Source organism: Meleagris gallopavo, chromosome 17 (assembly GCF_000146605.3).
Source record: "Meleagris gallopavo isolate NT-WF06-2002-E0010 breed Aviagen turkey brand Nicholas breeding stock chromosome 17, Turkey_5.1, whole genome shotgun sequence".
In the NCBI taxonomy this organism is placed as follows: domain Eukaryota; kingdom Metazoa; phylum Chordata; class Aves; order Galliformes; family Phasianidae; genus Meleagris; species Meleagris gallopavo.
The window spans coordinates 5476381-5499976 of NC_015027.2; the positions used below are offsets into that span (position 1 = coordinate 5476381).

Below are 23596 nucleotides of genomic sequence, written 5' to 3' on the forward strand. Positions count from 1 at the left end.
CCCACAAAAAAACCCAGAAAAACAAACCCTACACCCCACAAACAGAAACAACCAAACAAAAATCAGCATAACTCAACACATGATGCAATGAAACATCTGTTCTTAAATCTTACCACCATTACCAACTTCCTGACAATCTGCATGAAGTTATACTATAACACTTGCAGTTATACTCTGCATAGGAATTATACCTGCTGATATTTTTTCCATTAAAACTGTGTTAAAAGAAATAATCTATGGTTCTAAAACATGTATCCAATTATCCTTCTTTAATCCTACTTTACAACAGCAGGATACCACATATTAACAACTATGAGAGAAAGGGAACTAAATTATCAGTTTAGGCCTTATCTCAACATTTGCTTAACTTGTTTGTATGTCTTAATGGAAAGCTGGATTCATGCTCAAACATTTTGATGAAACAAGACAAATATCTTTACTACACTTTACTACACTTTAGCCACATAGAAACACCATTTTTGTTGACTTAGGCTCTTAATTCATTCAGCCTCTGAAATTATTACCTTGTATCAGTAAAGTTCAAGGTTTTATATCAGTCTGTGGTCACAGAAAAAGAGATCCAATATTTGAAAATCATGCTGAACACAGTCTTGGCAGCCTCGTTTCCCCATCTGCTTCACAAAGCCCAGTCCTAAGCATGAGCAAGGACTTTCTGTTTGCCAACAGAGAACAGTTTCAAAACAGCAACTGAGTGCCAATCAGCTCTGACCTCCACAATGTACACACTACAATGAGTTCACAAAATCAAGAAAATAGAACGTTTTAAAAAAGCATACATAGAAGCAACGCAATTTTGTCATATTTTTACCCTTCTTATTTCTGCAGTAGATAAACCAGATGTTTTGAGCTGCTCACATTCCTTATGTAGGTTTTTAAATGCTTCCATCAGTTCTTCATACTATAAAATGAGATAAAATTATGCAGAATGAGCTCTATGGCTGAGGGTTTTCAGGCCAACGTTGCTTTACTGTTAAGATAGTAAATGTAGACAAAAACATTGTAATAACAAGAATTAAATGGATTTTTCATACTAAAACTTAGGAACTTATGAAGCAGAAGTAAAAAAGATGACATTATCTTCCATTTAAAGTTAATAGTTAGAATTTTCATAATTTCTTCAGCATTTTAACCTCCTCTCTTGTAATACACAACGTAGTTTCAAAACAAGACATTAGCTGAAAAGGACAATGCTACATTAACTATTCTCCCTTACTGTGTACATCACACGTGTAAACTTATCAAGCTAAAAAGGGAGAGCTGGGTCTAACAAGATGCTCGAGCAAGGCAATGGAGCTGGAGGTTACAGCACTGATTTTCTCTCCAGTAAAGCAGCCCAAGAGCACACCTGACTTAACATGTGAGAAACAGTTTTGCCACATTGCATAATCGTGTCCTCGGTACATTATAGAGACTGATGTATGTAGTTTGGTTTTTAGGAAGAAGTAGACAGTGTGCTACCTCCATACCAGTACATTGCCCACCAGCACTCTTCAGCTGAGAGGCAGTGTGAAAGTCTGTGTGGGTAGAGAAATAACAGGGGACAGAAAGAGTTTAGAAATATGGATGGGAAATAAATTTAGATTCAACTTGAAGAAATGCAAGCTGAGATATAGGAAAGAATAATCTCTGAAGAAACAGCCATTCAATAAGATAGAAAAATCTAAGCAAAGAATATAATTTTTTTACTTCCTGGAAAGAGCAATTGATATGACTGTTGAATACGAAATGGCAGCAGCGAAGGCCATGTTAAACAAAGATGGCAGATGTGTGACAAGTGAAGCAGCAATCCCATCGTATAAAACCCTGAGGAACCAGCAGCTGGAATACTCCCTTTTATTTCTGGGTGTTTTAGTATCAGGCACATTAGGACAAGCTGGAGCAAATTCAAAAAACAGCAATAAAATGGCCACTGGGAAAAAGATTACATAATCAAAAAGGGCTTGATTAAATAACAAATGAAAGCATGATTAGAAGGTACATGCAGGCTGGGTGATGAAAAATGAGTTAAAAAAAAAACATAAGTAAAAATGCAACTGCCTCGTAGCTCACTTAGGTGTTACAGAAGTACTTCAACAAATAAAAAGATAGCAAGCTAACTGGGAGCAACTGATTCCAAAAGCCTTCCTTTGCATCCCTTCTCTACCTCTTTCAAAAGGTGAGTTTAGAGAGTTTCTTCCTCATGGGGACACAACATTTCAAGGCATTGGGCAAAACTCAAACACAGGCATAGCATAGTTTGGCAAACCAGAGCAAGTGGGAGGTTTTCCACTTCCACTACAAGAAAAGCAGCAGCATTCTGCAGCTGGCCCACGCACCTGAAACAACTGACACACTCAAATGACCAAACAAAGCCCAGGTTTCAGCAGCAGAGTGATTCCTGGCACTTGGGAGCATCTCACTGAAGACTGGTCAATCAGATTTTTGCCTAATTTGATTACTTTCAAAGTTATACACTGCAACCAATTTCCAATTTGTCCAAATCACAAAATCAAGGAAGTGCCAGGTTTCTGAGAACATTGTTTAGGGAATTTGCTGTACATGTGAGCTTGATTCTACACACCCATAAAACTTGCTTATGTTCTAAGATCTCCAGAATTTCATATTTGAAATGTTTCTATTAAAATGCTCCATCACATGCCAGCCTACATAAATAGTTGAGGCTAAGTTCTTTAATTCATTAGTATCTAAATATTTTCATGGTAATGCTGTGTTACATAAAGACACTGTATTATCCCAGCTTCTGTTCTGAGTTAAATCAGAAGGGTATTGGTTTAATAAGATGGTTTTATTACTGCAATCCCAAAAAGGAACACATCTTACGTAATGGAAATAATGGAGATGGATATTTATACATATTGAGACTGTGACATACTGAGAAAACTTACAACCTGCATTCCTTCCTCTCCTTCCTACTTCTGCTTAGTTATTCAGTTATAAATCAGACCTTGCTAGTGCTATCAAAAAAGAAAATCAGTCAAGCTACAGAGCTGGTGCACAACTAATAAGCACAGTTACCTGTTATGAACACTCACAAACACTGTGCTTTGCAAGCAACTACACAGGACAAAAGGCAGAGAAAACTGGATCAAAATAAAGTAAATACGTACCTCAGATAACACAAGTGTAAAAACATAATTCTGGTTCACGTGTAGCTCTACATTTTAAACCTACCCAGTCTCGCTGTCTAAAAATCAACATTTAATGTTCAGAAAAGAAGAGGAAACATTGTAAATAGGAACATCAGCCAAGGAAAAAGAAACTTCTGACTTCTCACACACACACAAAAAGAAAAAGAAAGAACGGTTGAAGCAGAAGTGGGATAACATTAATATAAATGTTAGGGGCTAAGTATTATACCTTCAGTTGATAATTGTAAGGCAGGCATTCTTGTTCATAATGTTTTCTGAACTGATTTATAAAGTTAAAAATATCCATGTTAGAGTTCACAGAAAATAAAAAAAACTGTTAAAAAAAAAAGAAAAAAGTATATTTCCTAGGCAGCATGAAAATGAAGGCTAATCAGCACCCAGTATCTGATGAGCCTAAGTCCTTTTAATTTAATGCTACCCCTTCCTAAACAATGTAAGGTTTATTGGAAGAGAGGTGGTTAAAACGTGTTTATTTTCATGAATGGTTGTTGACCCTCGATTCCAACATGCTCTTGTCACAATTCTCTTGAACATTAATCTCAGCAGTAACTCCTCAATTCATGTATCCATTCTTCTATTGGCACTTCAATTAATTCCTCTAAAATGTTGGCACACATGAAAAATACTACCTGCTTGTTGATGTCAGCCACGGTATCATCCTGTAGGAACTCCACTGGCACATCCAGTTTTACTAAGAAGCGTGCCAGATAAGCCCTCTTCTTGAGTTCATTGGTTCTCTGAAGAAGCCAGTGTAAGACAGGATGAATTACAGGTTTGCTTCCTGTAACCAACCCTTGGCGAAATGCACTCCTATTCAAAAACAACAACAAAAAAGTATCACCCACTATCAGTAAATCTCAAACGAAAGAACACTGGCTGGAAAGTTTGCAGTGTTTTGACATTCCCATTCCACTTCCCTAATGGCTTTCTTAATGCAGTTAATAGAGAAGGCAGTCGTGGTGCCAGTTTGCTATTTACAATCCTGATTCCGCTACCTTGAGGCACAGAGAAATCCTATAAAAAAGCCTGCAAAAACGATTCATCCTTTCCAGCAATATTCCTCGGGAAAAGAGAAAATGAGGGAAGAGCGCAGGTTTTCAGGGTTACCACCTGGCACTGGAGGGTGGCACTGCAGCCTGAAAGGACTGGGGGCAGAAGTGACCCTGCCATGCAGGCGGCACCCTCTCCTGGCAGACTCCGCAATAGCAGCTGCTGCAGCCGCGCCCCGAGGCTGCCCCACACCTGCGGGAGCCTTCTGCAGCCATACCAGCCCGACAAAACAGGAGCTCTTTAACTTGTTACACGTGTCCACTTGGATGGTCAGGGTCAAAAATAAATTAAAAAAATGAACTTGAAGTTGTTACATAGAAGCTGTAACACACGTTTTATCATGATTTGTGAATCCAAAGATACTTACAGGTCTGTTACACTTCCTGGAGGCTTGTATTTAAGGATACCAAGGAGAGTCAACATTCTTTTAGCTGTATTCTCTGGCAGCTCCTCTCTAATGTCAACAGCATGCTACATAGTTTGAAACATACAAATAAATATCCAGTATTTGTTCAAGTCATTTCAATTAACCAGTGACACTAAAAGAATTGATTTTATTCACTTATCACATGTCAGTGGAGTGAGTTCCATATAGAACATTCTTTTTATCATCAAGTGATTATCTTTTAAATATTTTCCTCCTACATGTGTATTCAAGTAACTTTATTCCAGGCTTAAGCTCTTCCCGCTCATAGGACCTCATCTATTGAGAGGAAAAAATTACTTCCAAGTCTGAGATCCTACCACAGCAGCACATGTATCTCTATACTGCAGGTACAGAATTGATCCCTTCTGATCTCACACCTTTGGTAGCATCAGTGTAAGCGGAGTCAGAAACTCAGTTACCAATTGCAAATGAGAAACCATTCTCAGTCAGCTCCTACACTGCAAATGCAAGCATGACATAGCCTGCCTTTTGACTCAAGAATAGAGTTGTTGTCAGTCTGAACCAATTTCAGATCTCTACCTTGATTCTCAAGTTAAAATATAAAGTCATCAGTCTCTGGTGGATGAGGATCCAGCATCCTTGGCCCAAGAAATACTTGTTCGCTCACCAACAACTTGTAGATATATAGACACAACAATTCTTGCCAGGCACATTTATTTCCAGGAAGGCTCATACAAGCTATTTTGGTAAACCAAACATACCACAAAGATACACAACGCCAGACCTAAATAAAAGCATTCCGTGCAATTTTTGTGACAAGCCAACTTAAGACGTTGGCAGTTACCCAGGTCTGAGCACCTCTGATTGCCCTTCCTTACCTTCGGGTCAATCTCCCCCAGCACATCACTGAGCAGCTGCAACAGCTGCACCGACTCTAAGGAGTCAAACGTGATTAAATTGTAGTTCTTCTTGAAGGGCTCCTGATTGAGCTTCTCAACAATGAACTGGATTTGATCACTCATGGTCGCGTCCTGGAAGAAACTCTGCAGAAGAGCCGGACGAGGCGCCACGAGGCCTCAGCTGGGACAGGGAGCTGAGGGCTGCCGGGAGTGCGGCTGAGCTCGCGGCTCTGCGAGGCCCTCGGCAGCACTGCGGCCTTCAGCCGGCACAGGGCTCGGCACAGCCAGCTCCTCACTCCCGAGAGGGCTGTGAAAACCCTCAAGAGAGCGCAGGCGGAGGCGGCCAAACCCCACCGCCAGCCAGGCCCTCTCGGGGCCACCCCGTGCCGTGAGGTAACGGAGCCGGGGCCGCCTTGGCCTTCACCCCGCGCTCGCGCCTCCACGTTACCCCGGTAACGGTCGCCAGGCCCGGGGATGACGTCACTTCCGGGCGTACCTCGCGGGCTTCGGCTGGAGCGGCGCGCGCATGCGCAAAGCGGCGCGCGGAGTTCTGACCTCTGCGGAGGGGCTAGGACAGAACGGAGTCGATCGGCTTGTGCGGAGCGGGTCCCAGCCCCCTGCTCACAGCATGCTGTATGAGGGGAGGCAGCCCGAAGCGGCCCTGAAGGCATCGCAGCCTGCCCTGGGTTTCCCATCCCACCCCTAAGTCTGGGGGAGGTCGCTGTGCCCCCCGCAGTGTACACGCAGTGTTCTGTGCGGGCGTTCACAGTACAGCGCTCTCGATGCAAGGAACGGCAGCAGTAGGGTTTATATATAGGTTTTGGATTTTGGAGCCTCTGCTCTTCAGTTAGCTTTGTGGATTGTCTTAGAAACCCACGTGAGTTCACAGATGATGGAGTAAAACACGCAGTGAGTCATTAAATTGCTGCCATTAAATTAAAGTGCACAGGTTGCTTATTCGGTAAGCAGCAATCGTAAACGTAACACTTTGCAATACTAAACAATGTTTCCATCTTAGATTAGCTCCCCTCTTCTTTCCAGGGAATAGGAAATACTTCATAAAATACTAATTTACCCATTTTTTTCTAAAAGCCTGAGAAGTGACACCGCATTTCTGTCCTCGCTTTTCACTGGCTGAACTAAGTCACAAAGGGGACGGATGAGTTGCTCTTGACTGTGCACGAAAGCTGCGATAGAGCCAGGAACACAATCCAAGTCTCCTGACTCCTGGATTTGAACTTTAAAAACCAGATCATGTTTCCTTTGTGCTTTCTGTCTGTACACTGACCTTTATGAATCGTACTACCTACAAGTTCCCAGAAGAGATCTACTTTCCTTTGACATGCTTTCCTGGTATCAGTTACGCTTTTCTTCTGATTAGTATTTTGAGCATATAGAATGCACAGGGGGAGCAAATGAAAATGATATTTTGTGTGGAGGCGCTGGGGATGAGTTCTGCTCCCTGTAGGCGACACTGATGGGTAATAGGAAGTGGTAGGTGTCATCGATCCTGGGCACTACTTCCTTAATTCTGGAGAAACACAGTGTTTATGCAAATATGGATGCACATCCTCAGTCCTCAATAGAGGGAGAGAACAGACTGTGCCTCACAGTGCTGAGGATGGAATGGGTGTGGATCTGGGCTGGATATGGCCAGGTGGTGCTACTCTGACCTTCTCTTTGCATTAGGATATTTCACTCCTCACACCTTCCAAGAGGCAAAGGACTGTCCGCTGCTTTTCATGTCTCCTTAATGCTATAGAGATGACAAAGAAGAGAAAGGATGCTTGAAAATTAGAAAATCCCAAGATCAGACAAGAAAAGATGCCAAGATTGTATCACTCTGTCATGATGAAAACCCATGAACTTGGATCGTTCTGAGTCTGAGAGGGGAACAGGTCCTCTCTGATGAGAAGTCAGGGTGAGCTCCAGCATGCTGGCCTCTTTGAATGTACTTATGATTCAGTACTGGAGCAAAATCATACATCAGAGTTCCTTGGGACTTCCCAGGTCAGGGAAAGCATGGGGGATCTTGTGGTATCTTTTCATGATCCCTTCTTCCAGTGGTTTTGTGCTATTTATCCATGCAGCCCAATGTAGCCAGACTGCTACCCCAGGGTGCCCACACACTATTTGATATTTGCCCTCAGTAATAGTGCCTGAATTCTCAAAGTTACTTCTTAAAACAAACAAACAAACAAAACAATATAATAGCTTATTCTATAGTGTCTTGACTTCCGTATGACAACAGAATCTTCACAGACATAAAAGATATCATAGCTTTTAGTGCAGCCTTGGGTAAATGTTAGAGGAGGCAGTTGAGATTTTTGATGTGATATCTGAATCAAATCTTACTGAATTGAAGGCCAGTGTTTATATATATCTGTTGTATAATTCCATGGGCATTTTCCAAATTCCCAAGTTAGTGTGCATGAAGAGTCATACAAAGTTTTGAGCAAAGTTTCCTAATGACTAGAGAGTTGTTAGAACAGTGCATCCCTATCATCCTATCCAATTCCCTGGATAGGGTTTATGCTTTATACTGCTTGGGAAAAGTGTATAGAAATTGCTTATTGAAAAGGTGTCATGCAGAGGCAATGAGCAGAAGAAAAACAATCGAGCAAAATAAACTATCCAGACCAATTTAGATCTGCAGACACATCTTCATTACTTTCTCCTGTCTTTCTCCTCCCTTTATAGCTACTGCTGTGTGGATGACTGCATTGTAAAACTGCAAGAGCTCAAGCATAGAGGCCAGCAAATCAGAGCGGAACGAAACCTGAGCAAATCGAAGTCGTGCTCCACAGGCAAAGAGAGATCACCTTATATGGGAACATCCATGGACAAGAAGATGAATGCATCTGCCCTTGCTGCTGAGGTCAGATCCCAAACAGATAGAAGATGTTAATGTGAAAATGAGAGTGTTTAGGAAGCAAAGACAACGCTTACTAAAACTTATTTTATGCAACTCAGGTCCTCTTGTTTCTTTCTTTTTTTTTTTCTTCTTATTTTGTAATAAATATTGTGATATTTGTATGTAACTGTAAGTCTGACTGGGATATATTAAAAATCAATTTATTTGTGTCTGTTCTAGCACCTAAATGCATCCCAGGTTTGTTTCTGGTTCTTACCAATTGCGTCTTTTTTTTTGTTGTTGTTATCACATAGCAGGATTTTGCTTGCTGAAGTCTCTAATATCAACTATAGCAATATGGTGTGGTCAGCAAAGGCATAAGGAATGATTGCTCATGTCTCAAAAAATTAAGACCTGTTCCTGTGTGCTAAAAAACCCATCTGATTCTACACGCTTTGTCACAGCTACAGCAATAGGCAGCGTCCTAGATGATTTAGAACAGTAAATGAAGAAAGACATCTCTGTGTTGCAGGCTTTGTACATTTGGTGCCTCTGTGCAGGTCTTCTGTTGCAAGAGTGCCCTAGTCCTTTAAAGATAAGTGTGATAGATTGTGATCCAAGCTTCTTTTCTTTCTGACTTCGAGAATAAGATTTACAGATCCCACCTCAACCACTCTGCACTTTTACAGCTCCTTTGTTTATAGCATCAGATGGTGGCTTCACACCTGCTCCTTGACCCCATGGGCCAGATGCCAGTATTTGGTTTGCAGCTCATTGACCAGCTTGTGCATGGAGCTGTGCAGAGTGAGAAGCTGCAGACGTTATATACCTTGCCCTGCTCAGCACTGTGACTTTGTTACCCAGCTGAACTGCCTCTTAATACCATGACCTGGCAGAAAACCATCCTGAGACCAAATAGGACAGTGTCCTATGAACCTGAGGTAAAAAGCTGAAGATCTCTGTGGTCACTGGTGTCCCAAAAGTTTGCTTTACCATTGCCATTCTTGCGTGGACATTGCCACCCCTGCAGTATGAATCTGGAAGTGTATGGCACCTTCTTTGCACTAGTGCAAATTGTTGGGTGGTGGGGAGTCAGGCTCAGAGGGAGGCCAACATCATGCTGGTTTCAGTCCTTTTAGATTGATCTCTGCAGTTGCCCCAGCTTCAGGCAAAGCATCCACTTGCATGTCATTCACTGTGTGGTGCTGAGAGCAAGAGCAGGTGGTTGCAAGTAGGTTGACATGCAAACCTCAAGGAGAGTTCAGTGAGGTACTGGCCCACGTGTTGATGTAGCAGTGCCTTCTCCTGGAAAGCCAAGCAGCAGAATTTGCAGTGGAGTACTCAACTTCTGGTGGGACCAGAACAGCTGGAAGGTTATTTTTGCAAATGCACAATGATTCTGTTGTTGAAAAAAGCTGTACTGGAGCCTGGAAAAACATGGGCAGGATCCTCCTGGTCTTCATGTACTGCTGCTCTCCCAGTGTAGTAGTGCTGCTCTGAGCTGCTTTCACCATCTGAGCAGCTTCTTCTGCAGTGATGTTCCTGTAGCTCTCAGTTTCCCTCTTGCAAATGTAGACAAGGGAACCATCAAGATTCCTCCGTGGTGGCTGAGTCTACCCAGCACGTTATGGAAACCATGGCTGGTGATGCACCCACAGCCAGCTAGAGAAGTGGTTGTAAATGATCAGCTCATTTTAGAGATACTGAGTAAGATGCATTGGGAAAGGATGTGATATGAGAAGGGCTTCACAATAACCCCAAGGCAGAAACTACTGAGCTTCTTTCTTTATCTCTTTTCTCTGTCTTAAGGCCTCTCGTGTGAAAATAAGTGGCCTCAGCTAATGGTCCTGTGGTTTGACCAATGGTAGGTGTTCCAATGTTTATGTGATACCTAATCCTGTTTCTACTGAACTGTTTTGGAAAAAATGTGTCGAATTCATTCTGCAGACTCAAGTCTTTTAAGCAATAGAAAAGCATTCCATCCTCCTTCAAGTCAGGGCAGCACCTTCAAAGTGTTTACTACTTCACAAAGTTTTCTCAGTCTGGTTTGAGGTCTGGACAGATTCAGTGAAAGGAAATTCTCCTCCAGATACTGCATGTCAGACTTGAGAACTTAGAAGGAAAAGCTCTCTTTTTTTTTTTTTTTTCCAACTTTAAACTTTTTAACTTTAAACTTTTTATCTTTAAAAAAAGCTGGGCTAGCTGAGGACTATCATTGAAGTATCTGACATTTAGACTTTTCTCTTTGAAAAAAGTCCGAATTCAGAAATTTAAAGCGCACTACTGATACTTGGTTGAAGGGAATTCAAAAAATCTTCCCTCTCTGAAAACTCCCTTTGTCGCACATAAACGTGGGTGGCTGTGAAGAGCTTGTATTTCTGTCAACGGACTGAGCCAGGCTACTTCTGTTTTAGTTCCCTAAAATAAAGTGGATTCCACTAAGAAGTTAGTTTGTCCTTTTCCTTCTCTGGATTGACAAAGAAGGCATTTGGTATCCTGTCTCCCACTTCCTTGTATTCTTCATTTTTGATTAATATCAAGCTGTGATCCACCAGCTGCCTTTCTTTTGAAGGCCTGTGGTACCATTCTACTCATATGGATTTCTGACTGTGCCTTTAAGTGGTGTGGCCTCAAAAGGATGCAAGAGTAAAAAAAGACAGCATCGGCTACTTGCAGTTTCTATAAGGTCACAGGAAACATTAACAATGGTTGCACGCGGCTGGATGAAGGATCTCTTTAATTATGACTCCCCAAAACTGATCCGTTTTCCGAGTGTTGGATGTGTATGTGTGAAGTGGTTCATTTACGGAATTATTGCTGTGTATATTTGGTAAGTGCGGGGTGACGGGAAATGGCACTGAACACAAACAAGTGTTTGTTGTGTTGGGGGTTGTCAGGGTTACAGTGGGGCTTTCAGAGCTTTCAGTTCTGTGGCAGCAATTCCTGATCATTGATTTGGTGTTAGACCACTCCTGGAAGATGGATTTGGAAGTGGGAGCTTTATGGTGGGATTCTGGCACGGGAGCTTATCTCACAGGGTGGAATTGTTGAAGTTTAACTGAGTATTCACTAACAAATGCTTGTGGTTTCATTTTCTGCTGTGCTGTTTCTGTTTCTTGTCTATAAACCCAGACTAACTCCATTGAATAATCTGACATTTACATCAGTTTTTCTGAGATTAGAGTGTGTTCCACAGAGTCTCCCATCAGGACTAGATCTACCTAACAGATGAAATAGCCAATCACGCGCTTGAAGCAGATTTCAAGAACAATAAGGTGTTTAGGAATAAACAATAATAGATTGCCTCTAAAGGGCAAATTTTCCTCCTTGCTGCCAAAGTAGGGCTGTTTTCAGTGATAAGTCTTTGCTGAACAAAGTCTGCAAGTTCAGAAAGTGATTTATATCCTATGCGAGGGCAACAAGCCAGGACATGGAGCACACTGATCCCAATCTTGCTAAGAATCAAGTCTGCACGAAATGCAAGCACCTACTGCTGCTCAGAGCTGGGTTCCTACTGCCAGTTTCCAAAAGCATGATTATCCCAAAGTACTGATCTCCAGAAAGAGAAGGCTAAGTGCTGTTACAATAGACAATATAAATGAAGGAGCATTGATCAAATGCTTTCTATTTATGTTATTTAGCAACTTTTATCCATTCCAGAAGAGTCTGCTGCTAAACTGAAATGATGCTGAACCACACCTTTGGTTATGCAATAAGATTGTTTTTCAAAGCAAACCTTTTATATGACTTTTTTGTAGTGTGGAAACTACTTTCTGGACATACAGTAGTTCTTCAAAGATGTCATTGCCTGCATAAATTAGATGAGCTAAATCACTTCCTGTCAACATAAAAATAGAGATGACGTTCTATTATTAACACACTCAATTCATGAGGAAATGAAACTATTAGGCGAAAGTTTTTGAAGCAATCAGCATGAGGCAAAAAAAAGTCACAACACTGGCAAATTAAAGACTAAATATTCTAACCAGGATGTGACCTGAAGTTGTCCACAGCATTTAGGATGGGAAAACAGAAATTCTCTTTGCTCGTATTTCAACTCATTCCTGACAAAGTGAACATTGCAAAAGTAAATTCAAGGAGGACTTGGGCCCAAGCAATACATCTGTCTCACACCAAAAGGGTTGAAAATGCCTGTCTGACTTTATGATGCAGTTTATTTTGTCCAAGAGTGATACAAAAAGCCAATTCATTTTATTTTTACGAGTTTTCTTGTCCTCTCTGCTTAATTGTGCAGTTATACACTCATTGTTCAAAAACGCTATCAAGAGAAAGAGGAACTTACCAGCTCAGTTCGCATTAACCTGAAAGGAGTGGCTCATGCAGACAGGATCTGGGATGCAGCAGAATACACCATACCAACACAGGCAAGTCTTAATTTAATGTCAGCAAAATATTCCCATTCTATCAATACATCTGTTTTCTTTCCTGGTACATCTGCTGGAATGAGCAGTAATATTAAAGGAGACTTAACATTTGAGACAGCGATGTTTTAAGCCAAACCTACCTTTCCCCAACAGGGAAAAAGGGAAAAAGTCTGTTCTTTTCAATGAGATTTTTGTAGTGTTATTTGTTACACCTTTTTTTTTACTATATCAGTTTAATATTTTTATAGTAACAAACCTAGGAGCTCCATACAGCTATACTCCAGTATAGCTGTACTAAACACGGTATTGTTATTACTAGTTAATGCTATTGTGTCTTTCTAGGTTGTAATGCCAGTATTTTAAAAAAACATCAGTATCTTTTTGCCTTGACTGCTCATTTGTGCCCTGATGTTGTCTCTGGCTTTTCCTGTTTGAGCTGGGGAGAATCTGAACATCTGTCGGGGGGAGATAGAGCAGCAACAGCCTTGTTGTCCTAGCAGGTGATGTCCCGAAGAGGCTGAGGTCTGAACCAAGTATGTGAAATTTCAGTCATATTCATTTTCTTTTCCCCATGTAGACAAGAGACTCTTTTTTTGTGATGACCAACGTCATTCGGACAGACAATCAGATTCAACAGACTTGCCCTGAGGTAAACATTTTTTGTAATTTATACTTAGGATTATGGTATTGAATACAAATAGCCAGTAGTTAACAGAAAACATTGGTGTTAGTGTAAAAGAGGAGACTGTGGGACAGTCCTGTACAAGCAAATACAGTTGCTCTTTATGCTTATATCTCAGTAGATAACATGCAAAGTAACCTAATTGCTAATTTTCTTTCCTTCACCCTGCTATTTCTTGAGGAATCGTTTTGTTGGCTGAGATTTTCCCTTGCATCAATGAGCTTGTCAACCCTACCTGCATTGCTTTTAGGAAGTAGTGACATTCAGGCCAGTGCAGCTTCTCTGGCTATGCTGCTGTCCTTTTGAGAACAACCTGAAGGGATGTTGGAGTTACAGAAATGCTCTCACTGTTGCTCATTCCCACATCTTCACATTCCTTCTTTCTGTAGCTCAAACCTGGCAGTCAGCTTCACCTCTTTCTCATTCATCCAGCTTACCTAGAAGTGGGTCTTTCCAGAGCAGTCCCAAACATAAGTCGACTTTCACTGCCAAAAGTTTTTGGGGCTGTTTATAAACAAAAAAGTAAATAGTTCAGTATTAGATTTATTGTACTTAGCAGTATAGAAAACAGGAAATGACATAAATAATAAAAGAAAATGTTATTGTAAGGAGAGACGTTGTATGGAAAGACACACATATTGTTCTTCCGTGTCTTTTTTTTCAGTATCCCATCGCCAAAGCTATCTGCTCTTCAGATAGGTCCTGTGAAAAAGGGATTGTAAATGTCCACAGTAATGGTACGTAAATGGTATTTTCAGACTGAAATATTGTTTGTGGGTACTATCTTCTATTGTGTTACTGACCGAACATGCAAGTTACTGCAGAACATGCAAGTTCCAGTTTGGAGAAGAACTGCAGCAGAACAGTATATAATCCTAAGAGATACCTGAGAACAAATTTTCAAAACCCCAAAACAGAGTTTTTTTTTACCAGCTAGTGCATCTCCTTACTAAAAGGAGAAACTGTGGAAGGAAGCAGAGAAAATGTGAAGAGTACAGACTGTGGCATAAGGGAGGACTCTCATAGTCACTCCTGTTGGTGTCTGTGGCTGCTCAGCAAGGGAGGTGACTGCAGGATCTATCTGAAGCATCTGTAACATCTGATAGGTAGTTCTCAGAATAAGACAAATGATTTGTGTCTTTCACTGGGGACTGGTTGTCCAGAAGACATCATACAGTTTTCATCAGCTGTGTGAGTTCCTTGTAGTGCTGAGATTCCCCAGATTCAGGCTGCTGGCTGAATTATATCTTTCCTTAGTAAAGTCTGAATGTTCACAGAAAATTCTGACTCTCTGGGAATGCAGAAAGAATCAAAGGTTTTCTACACACCTTTAGAGAATCATAGAATCATAAAATGGCTTGGGTTGGAAGGGATCTTAAAGATTGTCTAGTTCGAACCCCAATGCCATTGGCAGAGATGCTACCCACTATATCCTTGTTTATATCCTTGTTTAATTTGCTCATGTTGAATTAAATTTCTAGCTGAAACAGCTAGTTTCTCAATTTATATCAAGACTCAGACATGTCAGGACATGTCAAACTGAAGGAAATTACTTCACTCTTGATCCAAACAACAAGAAGCTCTGTTGACCCAAGCAAGTGGCTAAATAAGGACTGATGAAGATATGGCATGCCCACAATTTGGGTAATTCTTAAAGTCTCCTCCATAGAAAGCTACGAGAATCCGAAATGTAAAAATCTCTCCATGACATTTGAGGATGAATCTACTGACATTCTGAAACTGTCTAGATGGTACAAAGTGCTTGTCTTTGCTGAGCAAGAGCTTGTTCTTCTACAGGAGTTCAAACTGGAAGATGTGTGCGTTATAATGCAACTTACAAAACCTGTGAGATCAAGGCGTGGTGCCCTGTTCAAATGGAAGAAAGCCCCCCCACGTAAGTAACAAAATTATTTTCATTTGTTGTCAAAAGGAGAGTTTATTTGACAGTCCTACAGCTTTAGGATAATCACTTTGCCTAGGTGCAGATGTATCTCAGGTATCTAAACCAGCCATACCTATCAGGTATCTAATCACAGCCATAACTATAGCTAAATACATTACTTGTAACAACTGTCCTGCTCTGTGATTCAGCAGTGAAGCCATAGCCTTCAGTCTTAGCATCACACAGCTGCCACAGAAACAATTTTAGATGTCACAGGCTCATCTTGAATTCACTCGAAGCATTTGGATGATGAATTCAAATGTCAAGGAAAATGCATCAACATAAGACAGGTTTTCTAACTTGAGGTTCTCAGTGCTCTGTGGTGTAGAAGCTCTGTGTGGGTTCATTTACCACAGTGACCACTCAAACCAGTAGTGCTAGATTAGTTGTTGTCTGTGCTGCAGAGTAGCTTAGGGTCCACTCTAGACTGAAGAACATCTTTTCATCCTTTCTAGGCAGGTGATGAAAACTTCAGTGCTGGCTACATGTAATAGAAAACTGAAGAAAACTGTAGGAAAAAGGCTCCAGCAAACAAAGCTGCTGTGACTCAGAGAGTGGAATGGAGGGGCCCTGTAGGCATCTTTTTCTGTAACCACATGACTGTGTACTATTCTAGGATGAAAATGTTCAATTTCCTTTCTGAGTCAGCCAAAGCATGAAGAAATTCTAGAAAAGGTTTTATTTCAACAGAAATGATGGAAATTGCACTCTAAGAAAGCAAATGACTAATCAATTTTAGCTTCTCTGAGCCAGCTTTTGAAATATATGAGTAAGAAACCAGGTCAATAATCACTCTGAGTAGTGATACAAGCATGATTCTGTGCCTGTATCCCATCTCTTCCCTAAGTCAGAGTTTTCTGCAGACACAGAGCATTTTTTCCCCAGCCAGGTCCCATCCAAATCTCACAGTGCCTCCTGCAGTAATTTTTGCTGAGTTCTTTTCACCTCTTTAAAGGAGTTGCCATTCCCTTCTCCTGCAGACAGAGCTGTGTTCTAAAAAAGGCTTTGTCCAACAACAGAAAGGATATGACTGTTCATACAGCATCCTGTCTGTAAGGACAGCAAGGAAACTATCTGTTCACTGCGCACAAATTCTCAGCTGCCAAATGTTATAAACTCTCACTATTATTATTCTGTAGCAAGATTTATATGAGAAGTCTCATGAGCTCATATTTTATCTGCATGTAGGGACTCAATTTAGGCTCAGCCCACATAAGAAAGTGCAAAAGGGAAAGAACTGTTTATATCTCAAACTAAGAAAACGACCTTTATCTTTCTTAATCCTCTGAGCCAATTCTCTCCCTCCTTCTCAGTCTCTTTCTCAGGAAAATATTCCTCCCACTGACAGTTTTCCAGGTAAAAAATTAGCATAAGATTAATTGATGTATTTAAAAGTTAGTTGATTTGATGTTTCTCTTCTAGGCCAGCTGTTCTGAGGAGTTCTGAAGATTTCACAGTGCTTATAAAGAACAACATTCACTTCCCCACATTTAATTACACCGTGTAAGTGCCAGTATTCCTCCATGCTTTCTGAAGAGTGGTTGTGCTCTGAAGAAAAGGTTGTATAAATTGGGCACCTTATTTATTCAGAAAGGCTATATCTTCAGGGCTTTATCTGCATGAGCAACAAACCACAAGTCTTTAAAAGATTGGTTCTTCAGGAATAACAGAAATAAGAAGACCTTGGGAACACAGCCTCCCAGCATAGCTCTATTTCTCTTCAGGCAAAGGACAGTAGAATTGCTCATTCAGACATTCCATTCACATTAGGGTAAAATCATTAAATTATACCATAACTGATGTGAGACTCAGAGTCTAAGTCAAAATCTTTTGTTTACAAAGGTAAACTGTTGCTTGTAATACATCCAAAGAGTAAAGAATTCATCTTGATTTGCAAATCTCATAGGAACATACAGATCCGGAAGCTGTGAAAACAAAAGCTCATACAAGTAAAATCTGAGCACATTTAACACAGCTTCCAGCCAGAGTGAAATCCTTTAGTTGTATTTATAGCTGTTCTAACTTTTGCTTTTAGATTTTAACAGCTGTATGTGTTCTTCATAGACAAAATATTTCACCCAAATTGAATATTTCTTGCAAATTCAACAAGGTAACTGACCCACTCTGTCCGATATTCCGCTTGGGAGATATTCTTCAGGAAGCAAAAGAGAACTTTTCTGAGGTGGCAGTCAAGGTCTGTGATATTAGTTTTTTATACTCACTGTTAAAACATTTTCTAGTCTTTCTTCCTTCATGTTTTGCTGTACGCCATGTTGTTTTAGGTTTAGAAACTGATTGTTTGAGAAGCAATATAACCTCAAATTGAAAGGATTAAATGTGCTTAACATTTCACAGCATGGGACCCACACTGACAGCGTTGATAGAATATGGTTGGTATTGCTGTAAACCAATATGCACTTAAATAGGTCTTATAGAAAGCTGTCCTTCGTGGTCTTCTTTTAATTCTACTAAAGTACATTCTAAATCATGTTGTTTGGGGAGAGACTCATCAAAAAGTAAGACTGGCGCAAATGGTAGCTTATATTTGGCATTTAAAAAAAAAAAAGACATTTATTTTTCCCATTATATTTTTGCTCTATCCTTTAGGCTGTTGAGCTAAATGCCCATAGCACAGTATCCAGCCACACCTTTGGCAAGTTTATATTAATGAATGGGTAGATGAAAAGTGGACGCGAAGTGTTTAAGAAGAGTCATCATTTAAGCCAGACTTATTGAGTCTTAGCATGGCACAGGGCACTAAGAATGAAATATTTGGACTGGGTGTCTACTACATTTACATCTGCAATTTGGCTTTTGGTTTGAGCCAAAATGAAATTGCCATCACAGTGTCTTAGCTACATCCACATTTGTGCTACTAAAATGAAGAAGGATAGGCAGAAAATAGGAAGAGTCAGAATGAATGGTTGCTTATAGATCACGCAATTAAGACTCTTCCATGAAAAACTGTTTGATGAGCAAAAGTTGTTTCTGAGTTAGTGTGCATATGGAGATCTGTCCCAGCCAATGGCATCCCTCAAATCTCGCTGTCTTTAAAGATATCCAGCAAAGGCAGCAATCAGAATAATCCCTGCGCTTGTTTCCAGGGAGGAATCATTGCCATTGAGATTAAATGGGACTGTGACTTAGACAGGTGGTCTTACTACTGCAGTCCAGAGTACAGCTTCCGCCGCCTGGATGACAAAACAAGAACCCAATACCCTGGATTCAGCTTCAGGTAAAAAAAAAAGTTGAATGAAGGAAGTGGGATGTTTCTGAATTAAAGCGAAGTGTGGAGAATGACAGCTTGGAATAACAAAATGTTAGACTGTCCTTTGGCCTTGTAGTCAAGTCCTTAACCTGCAGTTATTGCAGCTGTATAGATATATTGTCATGATCATCTCAAAAATGAGCATGCTCATGTGGCAGGAGGTTTTATTTCTCTGTTGAAAGGCCTAAAAAATTCCCACAAGTATTTGGTGAGCTAACATGGAAAATAGTTTGGGCAGATTCTACCATATGGCAATTGAGGCTTGAAACTGCCTAGATTTGTATTTCCCAAAAAGATTAAATAAAATAAGAAAGTATTTTGCTTCCATTTGGGTAACCCCACAGTTCCCAAAGCAAAATTTATTCAAAAGCAAATGAAAGCTTTTGGTTCTTTGTACATACAACAGATTCATGCAAAATTTTAATGAAAAATCTTAATGTGACTCCAATTCTGAGTAGTTACACAATTTGTCAAATGCTTATCAGCGTGTTTAAGACTGAAGTTGTCCCTCAGATCTAGGTCAAAACTCTTGCATAACAGCACTTTTTTTATTCATGGCATGATTATTGTTGTGGGTTTTCATACATTCGTGATGCTAACATGAGTGCCATAACTGTCTGAGAGCTGCCAACATATTCCAAAGCTGCGTCCTGCTGGAGCTGTGCAAACAAGGAACAAATAGGTGTCAGCTCTGAGCTGACAACCATAGACAAGAGACGGGGGAGAACACAAGAAAAAAATGAGCTGGTACTGTGAGGCAAGGCCAGCAGCCTTCCTGATGACTAGAAGTTTGTGGGACAGTCAGGTCAGACGCTGGGCCAAGCTGGCTTCAGCTCCTTGATTTTGCAAGGCTGAAAAGGTAGGAAAAAGAAGACAAGAAACTACATTCCCTTTTGTGTTCTCTAGCTTTGTATCATTACATTCATCAGCTGCACAGATCTTCACTTGTTCTTTTGCAGGTTTGCAAGGCACTATAAGCTACCAAATGGGACAGAGCAGAGAACCCTTTTCAAAGCCTATGGAATACGATTTGATGTCCTTGTGTTTGGCATGGTAAATGCGACTGTTGTTCCTTCTGAAAGGAAGAGAGAAGACAATTTGCTATTTCTTTAGTCCTGCTTCTGCCATATATCCATTTCTTTTCTTCTGTCCATCGTTCTGGGATGGAAGTCATGTCAGATGAGTAGATCTAAACTCAGCTGAGCAGCATAATGAGCAAAGTTTAAGAGGAAACAGCAGAATTAAGAGAGAAGTAGGATTGTTGTTTAGACTGAAAGCGTACCAAGGTTTCTTGCCTGCCATGAACCCTGCATGTCACCACCATTTCCTTCTCAAATTATTTATTTTCCCCTGCAAAGTGTCTGAGATGGTCTATGAAATCTTGAGATTGAATGGATGAATCACTGCAAAGGGATAAAACCAGAAATGCCATGACATTGAGTGAACGGTCAAAGATCTTGCTTTCCAATTATTATTTTCTGCTTCCTTTAGGGTGGAAAATTTAAACTCATTGAACTCTTTACATTCATTGGGTCCACGATCGCCTATTTTGGTTTGGTGAGAGATTTATTTTTTTGTGTATCTTGAACTAGTTCTGGAGATAGGGTCTCATTAAGAAAGTGGAATCACCGCTTGCTTTTCTTTCATGTGCAGGCTGTGACCGCTATAGAAATGTGTTTTCAATTTTACAATTGCTCCAGCTGCTGCAAAATACCATTCTGTGAAAATTTAATCAGGAAGAAGTATGAGACTGTGCTGATGCCAGAACAGGTAAGGAATGCAAATTCTTCATTCCTGCTTCACTGCTGGGCTTTGTTCTCCTGCACCCTGCAGCAGCCTGCAGCTGTGGTTTGAGGAGATCAGGGAGTTTAGAGAGAGGGACTGCAGGACCCGGTGCAGTAAGGAATGGGCAAAGAGAACTGCTTCCTCCTTTTTGTGCCAGAGAATCTCCAGGAAGCTTCCACAGAGCTGTGTGTAAGCTGCAGTGTGCTTACACACAGAGCCTTGGCATGGCAAAGCTCCACCAGCTCTACCAGGGAAACCAGCAGGGAATCATGACCCTTCAAAATGGTAGAAAGGTGCAGTGAAAAGGTTGTCCATTCTGAGGGCATTGCTCAAAGCCTCTTCCCTGCCAGTTCTGTATTGCCTCTTCCTCTTTCTCAAGACATTTATGGTTGTTTCACTGGGCTGTGTCTACTAATTCCCCAGCATTTTAGAGGACACAGAGGAACTCTCCACATAAAGACTCTGCACAGCCACACTCTTGCAGTTAGTTCTGCACTGTCTCTTGTCTTTATTTCTGTCTGTCCCCACTGCTGTCCACGTCCTTGCTATCCCAGATACCGGAAATCTCTTGCTGCATGCAATTGCAAAGGATTTTTGCTGGAGAACAGACCGCAGAAACCAGACCCATGGTGAGATCTCTGTTCTGTCTCCAGTTCTGTAAGCGACTACTTGAGCTGATGGTGCTGATTTCTTCACAGGTGATGTTTGTGTCCTACGTCGATAACCCACACATTACTTTGATAAAGTTGCCTCTGGAAACAAGCTTGCAGAATGCTGACGGCAGCAGTTTTGAGGTAAATGCAGACACTTAACATTTGAGATTCCCTCCTCAAAGGATAAAGCTGAGGAATGTAATTTCAAACTGATTTGGATTTCCCCCCTCCTCATATTTCAAGATCAAACCTTGAGGAACTGAAAATAGATTCATATTTCCCCTTCAAGTTAGTAAGTCCTGTGACCAGAGGATGCGTGTTTAGAGTCAGCTAAAAGCTGCTGTTTTCCTGTGGTGGGCATGTGCTGGTGGGAGTGTGTTGGTGTTGAAACATCTTCTAAGGTGTCGATTTGATTTTGCTGTGGTGGGCGTTGGCAACACAGAAAGACAATCCTCCTCCAGATCTGCTGATCTGTCATCATTATGCCTATTGTGCTGTGTCAAACGAAATGCCCGATGTTGAGGATCACTGCTGTAAATTCTCTCTGCAGATGGGTGAAGCAGCAGCATATGTTATATTCTCATTTATCTGGGGAATTGTTTTCCAGAACCACCCTATGAAATTCTACGATCCTCGCACCTGCTGCACCCATGAGTCCAACAAGAACCACAGCACTGCACAGTCCGAGCTCAGGCTGCTCACACAAAGCATCTCTTCCGCAGACTGCCCTGAGTGGTGCTGCTGTGGCCAATGCCAGATGACACAGAAGTACCACGAGCAGCTCTGCTGCCGGAAAAAAGAAGGGCAGTGTATCACAACCACCTACTGGTTTACACAGCTGGTGTTGTCCAGAGACACTCTGAATAAGGCCCTTCTCTATGAAGACCCCTTTCTGGACCTGACAGGTCACAGTTCCAACAGCCAGCTGCGTCGCATTGCTTACAAGCAGTACATTCACTGGCGCTTCGGCTCTTTTGAGCTGGAGGACAGAGCCATCATCCCAAGCTGCTGCAGGAGGTTGATTAGAAATACTTATCCCAAAGCAAACGGCAACTATACTGGTTTTAATTTGGAATGAGGATGCAGCTTACCTTGGCTTGTATGGTGGATTTTTAACCTATTGCTTTTATGTACCTATAGAAGAAAAAGCATATGATTTTCCAAGATCTGCTATGCAGCTGAATTCTTGTGTACTGTCATTGGAAAGGGACTATTGCCTACTGCTTGGCTTAGAGTTCCTTTGGTTCCAAACCAAGTTCCTTTGGTTTGGAATTGTAGCCTCTGGGGTGAATTCTTGGTGCTACGTTTTAGTGAAAAGTTCCAGCCCTTTGCCTTTGCTTTGGCGTGTACCAGAGTTCCAGATGAATCAGGAGATGACCAACGCCCTGAAAATAAGGTAGAGTTAAGGATCTTCTCAAGGCATCACCCCTGAGAGAAGCCCAAGAGATACGACTTGAAAATGTCATCCTATGTTTTTCTATCCCCTCGCCTCACCACCATGCTGTGACCCTGGATCAGGACTAATAAGAGGCCACAGTGCTTGTATATTTGTATCCCACTGTTAAGGGCCTCACAGTCCATCCAGATTAAACAGGCTTATTTTAGATTTCAGTAACACAAAGCGTTTTCTGAAAAGCCCAGCTGTTCTCTTGCTTAAATCAGGAATTACAATGTAAAGTACTTACACCATCTTTGTGTAATATTTGCAGGCATTTCATTCATATTAATTGAATTTTAATGCTAAGTCTTTGGCCTCCTGTTTGCTCTTAGCTTCAAGCAGGCCTTGCCTCCTACACCTCCTCCTACAGAACCCAGCACAGCACAGGTTGCTTTTTGCTGTGATGCTGCAGCCCAGGAGCACCGCATTCAGGGTGGTTTCATCTGTGCTCCAACACCTTTCCAGTCCTTTCTTTTTGCTGTCCTTGGACATGTTCTATTTTTGTAGAAACAAGGTGAGATGGGTTGTCATTTATATATTCCACACCCCTTTCAACTGAGCTTTGTTCTTTCCGAGCTACACCAGCAGTTTGCCATTTCAATTTCCCACGTGTATTTTAAAATAAATTGCCTGTAGATGATGCAAGCCACATTTGTGTCTTCAGTTGTAACACTGCATCCGTGTTCACGTTGCATCATTTTTTATATCTGGAGTGGAAAAAGATTACAGTTGGCATTACCGCATCCCTGTTCTGACACACGTGCTGGCTTTCCTCTGGGAAGAATTATAGAATGATACATTGGAAAAGACAACAAACATCACTAAGATAAGCTCACAAGCCCAACCCCCGCCATGCCCACCACCCACGTCCCTCAGTGCCACATTCCCACGGTTCCTTAGCACCCCTGGGGACGGTGACCCCCTCCCAACTCCCGGCACAGCCCATTCCAGCGCCTGACCGCTCTTTAGGAGAAGTTTTTCCCCGATTCCCAGCTGAACCTGCCCCGCCGCGCCAGCCGGGCAGAGGGCAGCGCCGGGGCGGGCACTGAGCGGGGGCAGCGCCCGAGCGCTCCGCCACGGGC

The 23596-nt window shown here is 41.5% G+C and overlaps 2 protein-coding genes across 2 annotated transcripts in view; one reads left to right on the forward strand and one right to left on the reverse strand.

Moving 5' to 3' along the window:
* Window positions 1-5630, reverse strand: part of IFT81 (intraflagellar transport 81) — a 38202-nt gene extending 32572 nt beyond the window's left edge. The window contains exons 1-4 of the mRNA XM_010720109.3: window positions 5487-5630; window positions 4588-4691; window positions 3800-3980; window positions 830-919 (exon numbers count right to left, since the gene is read on the reverse strand). Of these exons, the coding sequence (XP_010718411.1) occupies window positions 830-919; window positions 3800-3980; window positions 4588-4691; window positions 5487-5630 (519 nt within the window). The remainder of the gene's footprint in view (window positions 1-829; window positions 920-3799; window positions 3981-4587; window positions 4692-5486) is intronic.
* Window positions 5631-10976: 5346 nt separating this feature from the next.
* P2RX7 (purinergic receptor P2X 7) lies at window positions 10977-23163 on the forward strand. The gene is made up of 13 exons (XM_003210925.4): window positions 10977-11191; window positions 12617-12746; window positions 13324-13395; window positions 14093-14165; window positions 15226-15322; window positions 16793-16873; window positions 17435-17564; window positions 18475-18605; window positions 19598-19691; window positions 20130-20195; window positions 20292-20408; window positions 21122-21217; window positions 21684-23163. Exons 1-13 carry the CDS (start codon window positions 11067-11069, stop codon window positions 22152-22154), a joined length of 1683 nt encoding a protein of 560 aa, XP_003210973.2. The 5' UTR covers window positions 10977-11066; the 3' UTR covers window positions 22155-23163.
* The last annotated feature ends 433 nt before the right edge of the window (window positions 23164-23596 follow it).

Coding starts and splice junctions, on each gene's coding strand:
- P2RX7 (XM_003210925.4), top strand. CDS start 11,067: ATGGTTGCACGCGGCTGGATGAAGGATCTCTTTAATTATGACTCCCCA. Junction 13,396..14,092: donor TTCAACAGACTTGCCCTGAG/GTAAACATTTTT, acceptor CTTTTTTTTCAG/TATCCCATCGCCAAAGCTAT. Junction 20,196..20,291: donor CGATCGCCTATTTTGGTTTG/GTGAGAGATTTA, acceptor TTTCATGTGCAG/GCTGTGACCGCTATAGAAAT.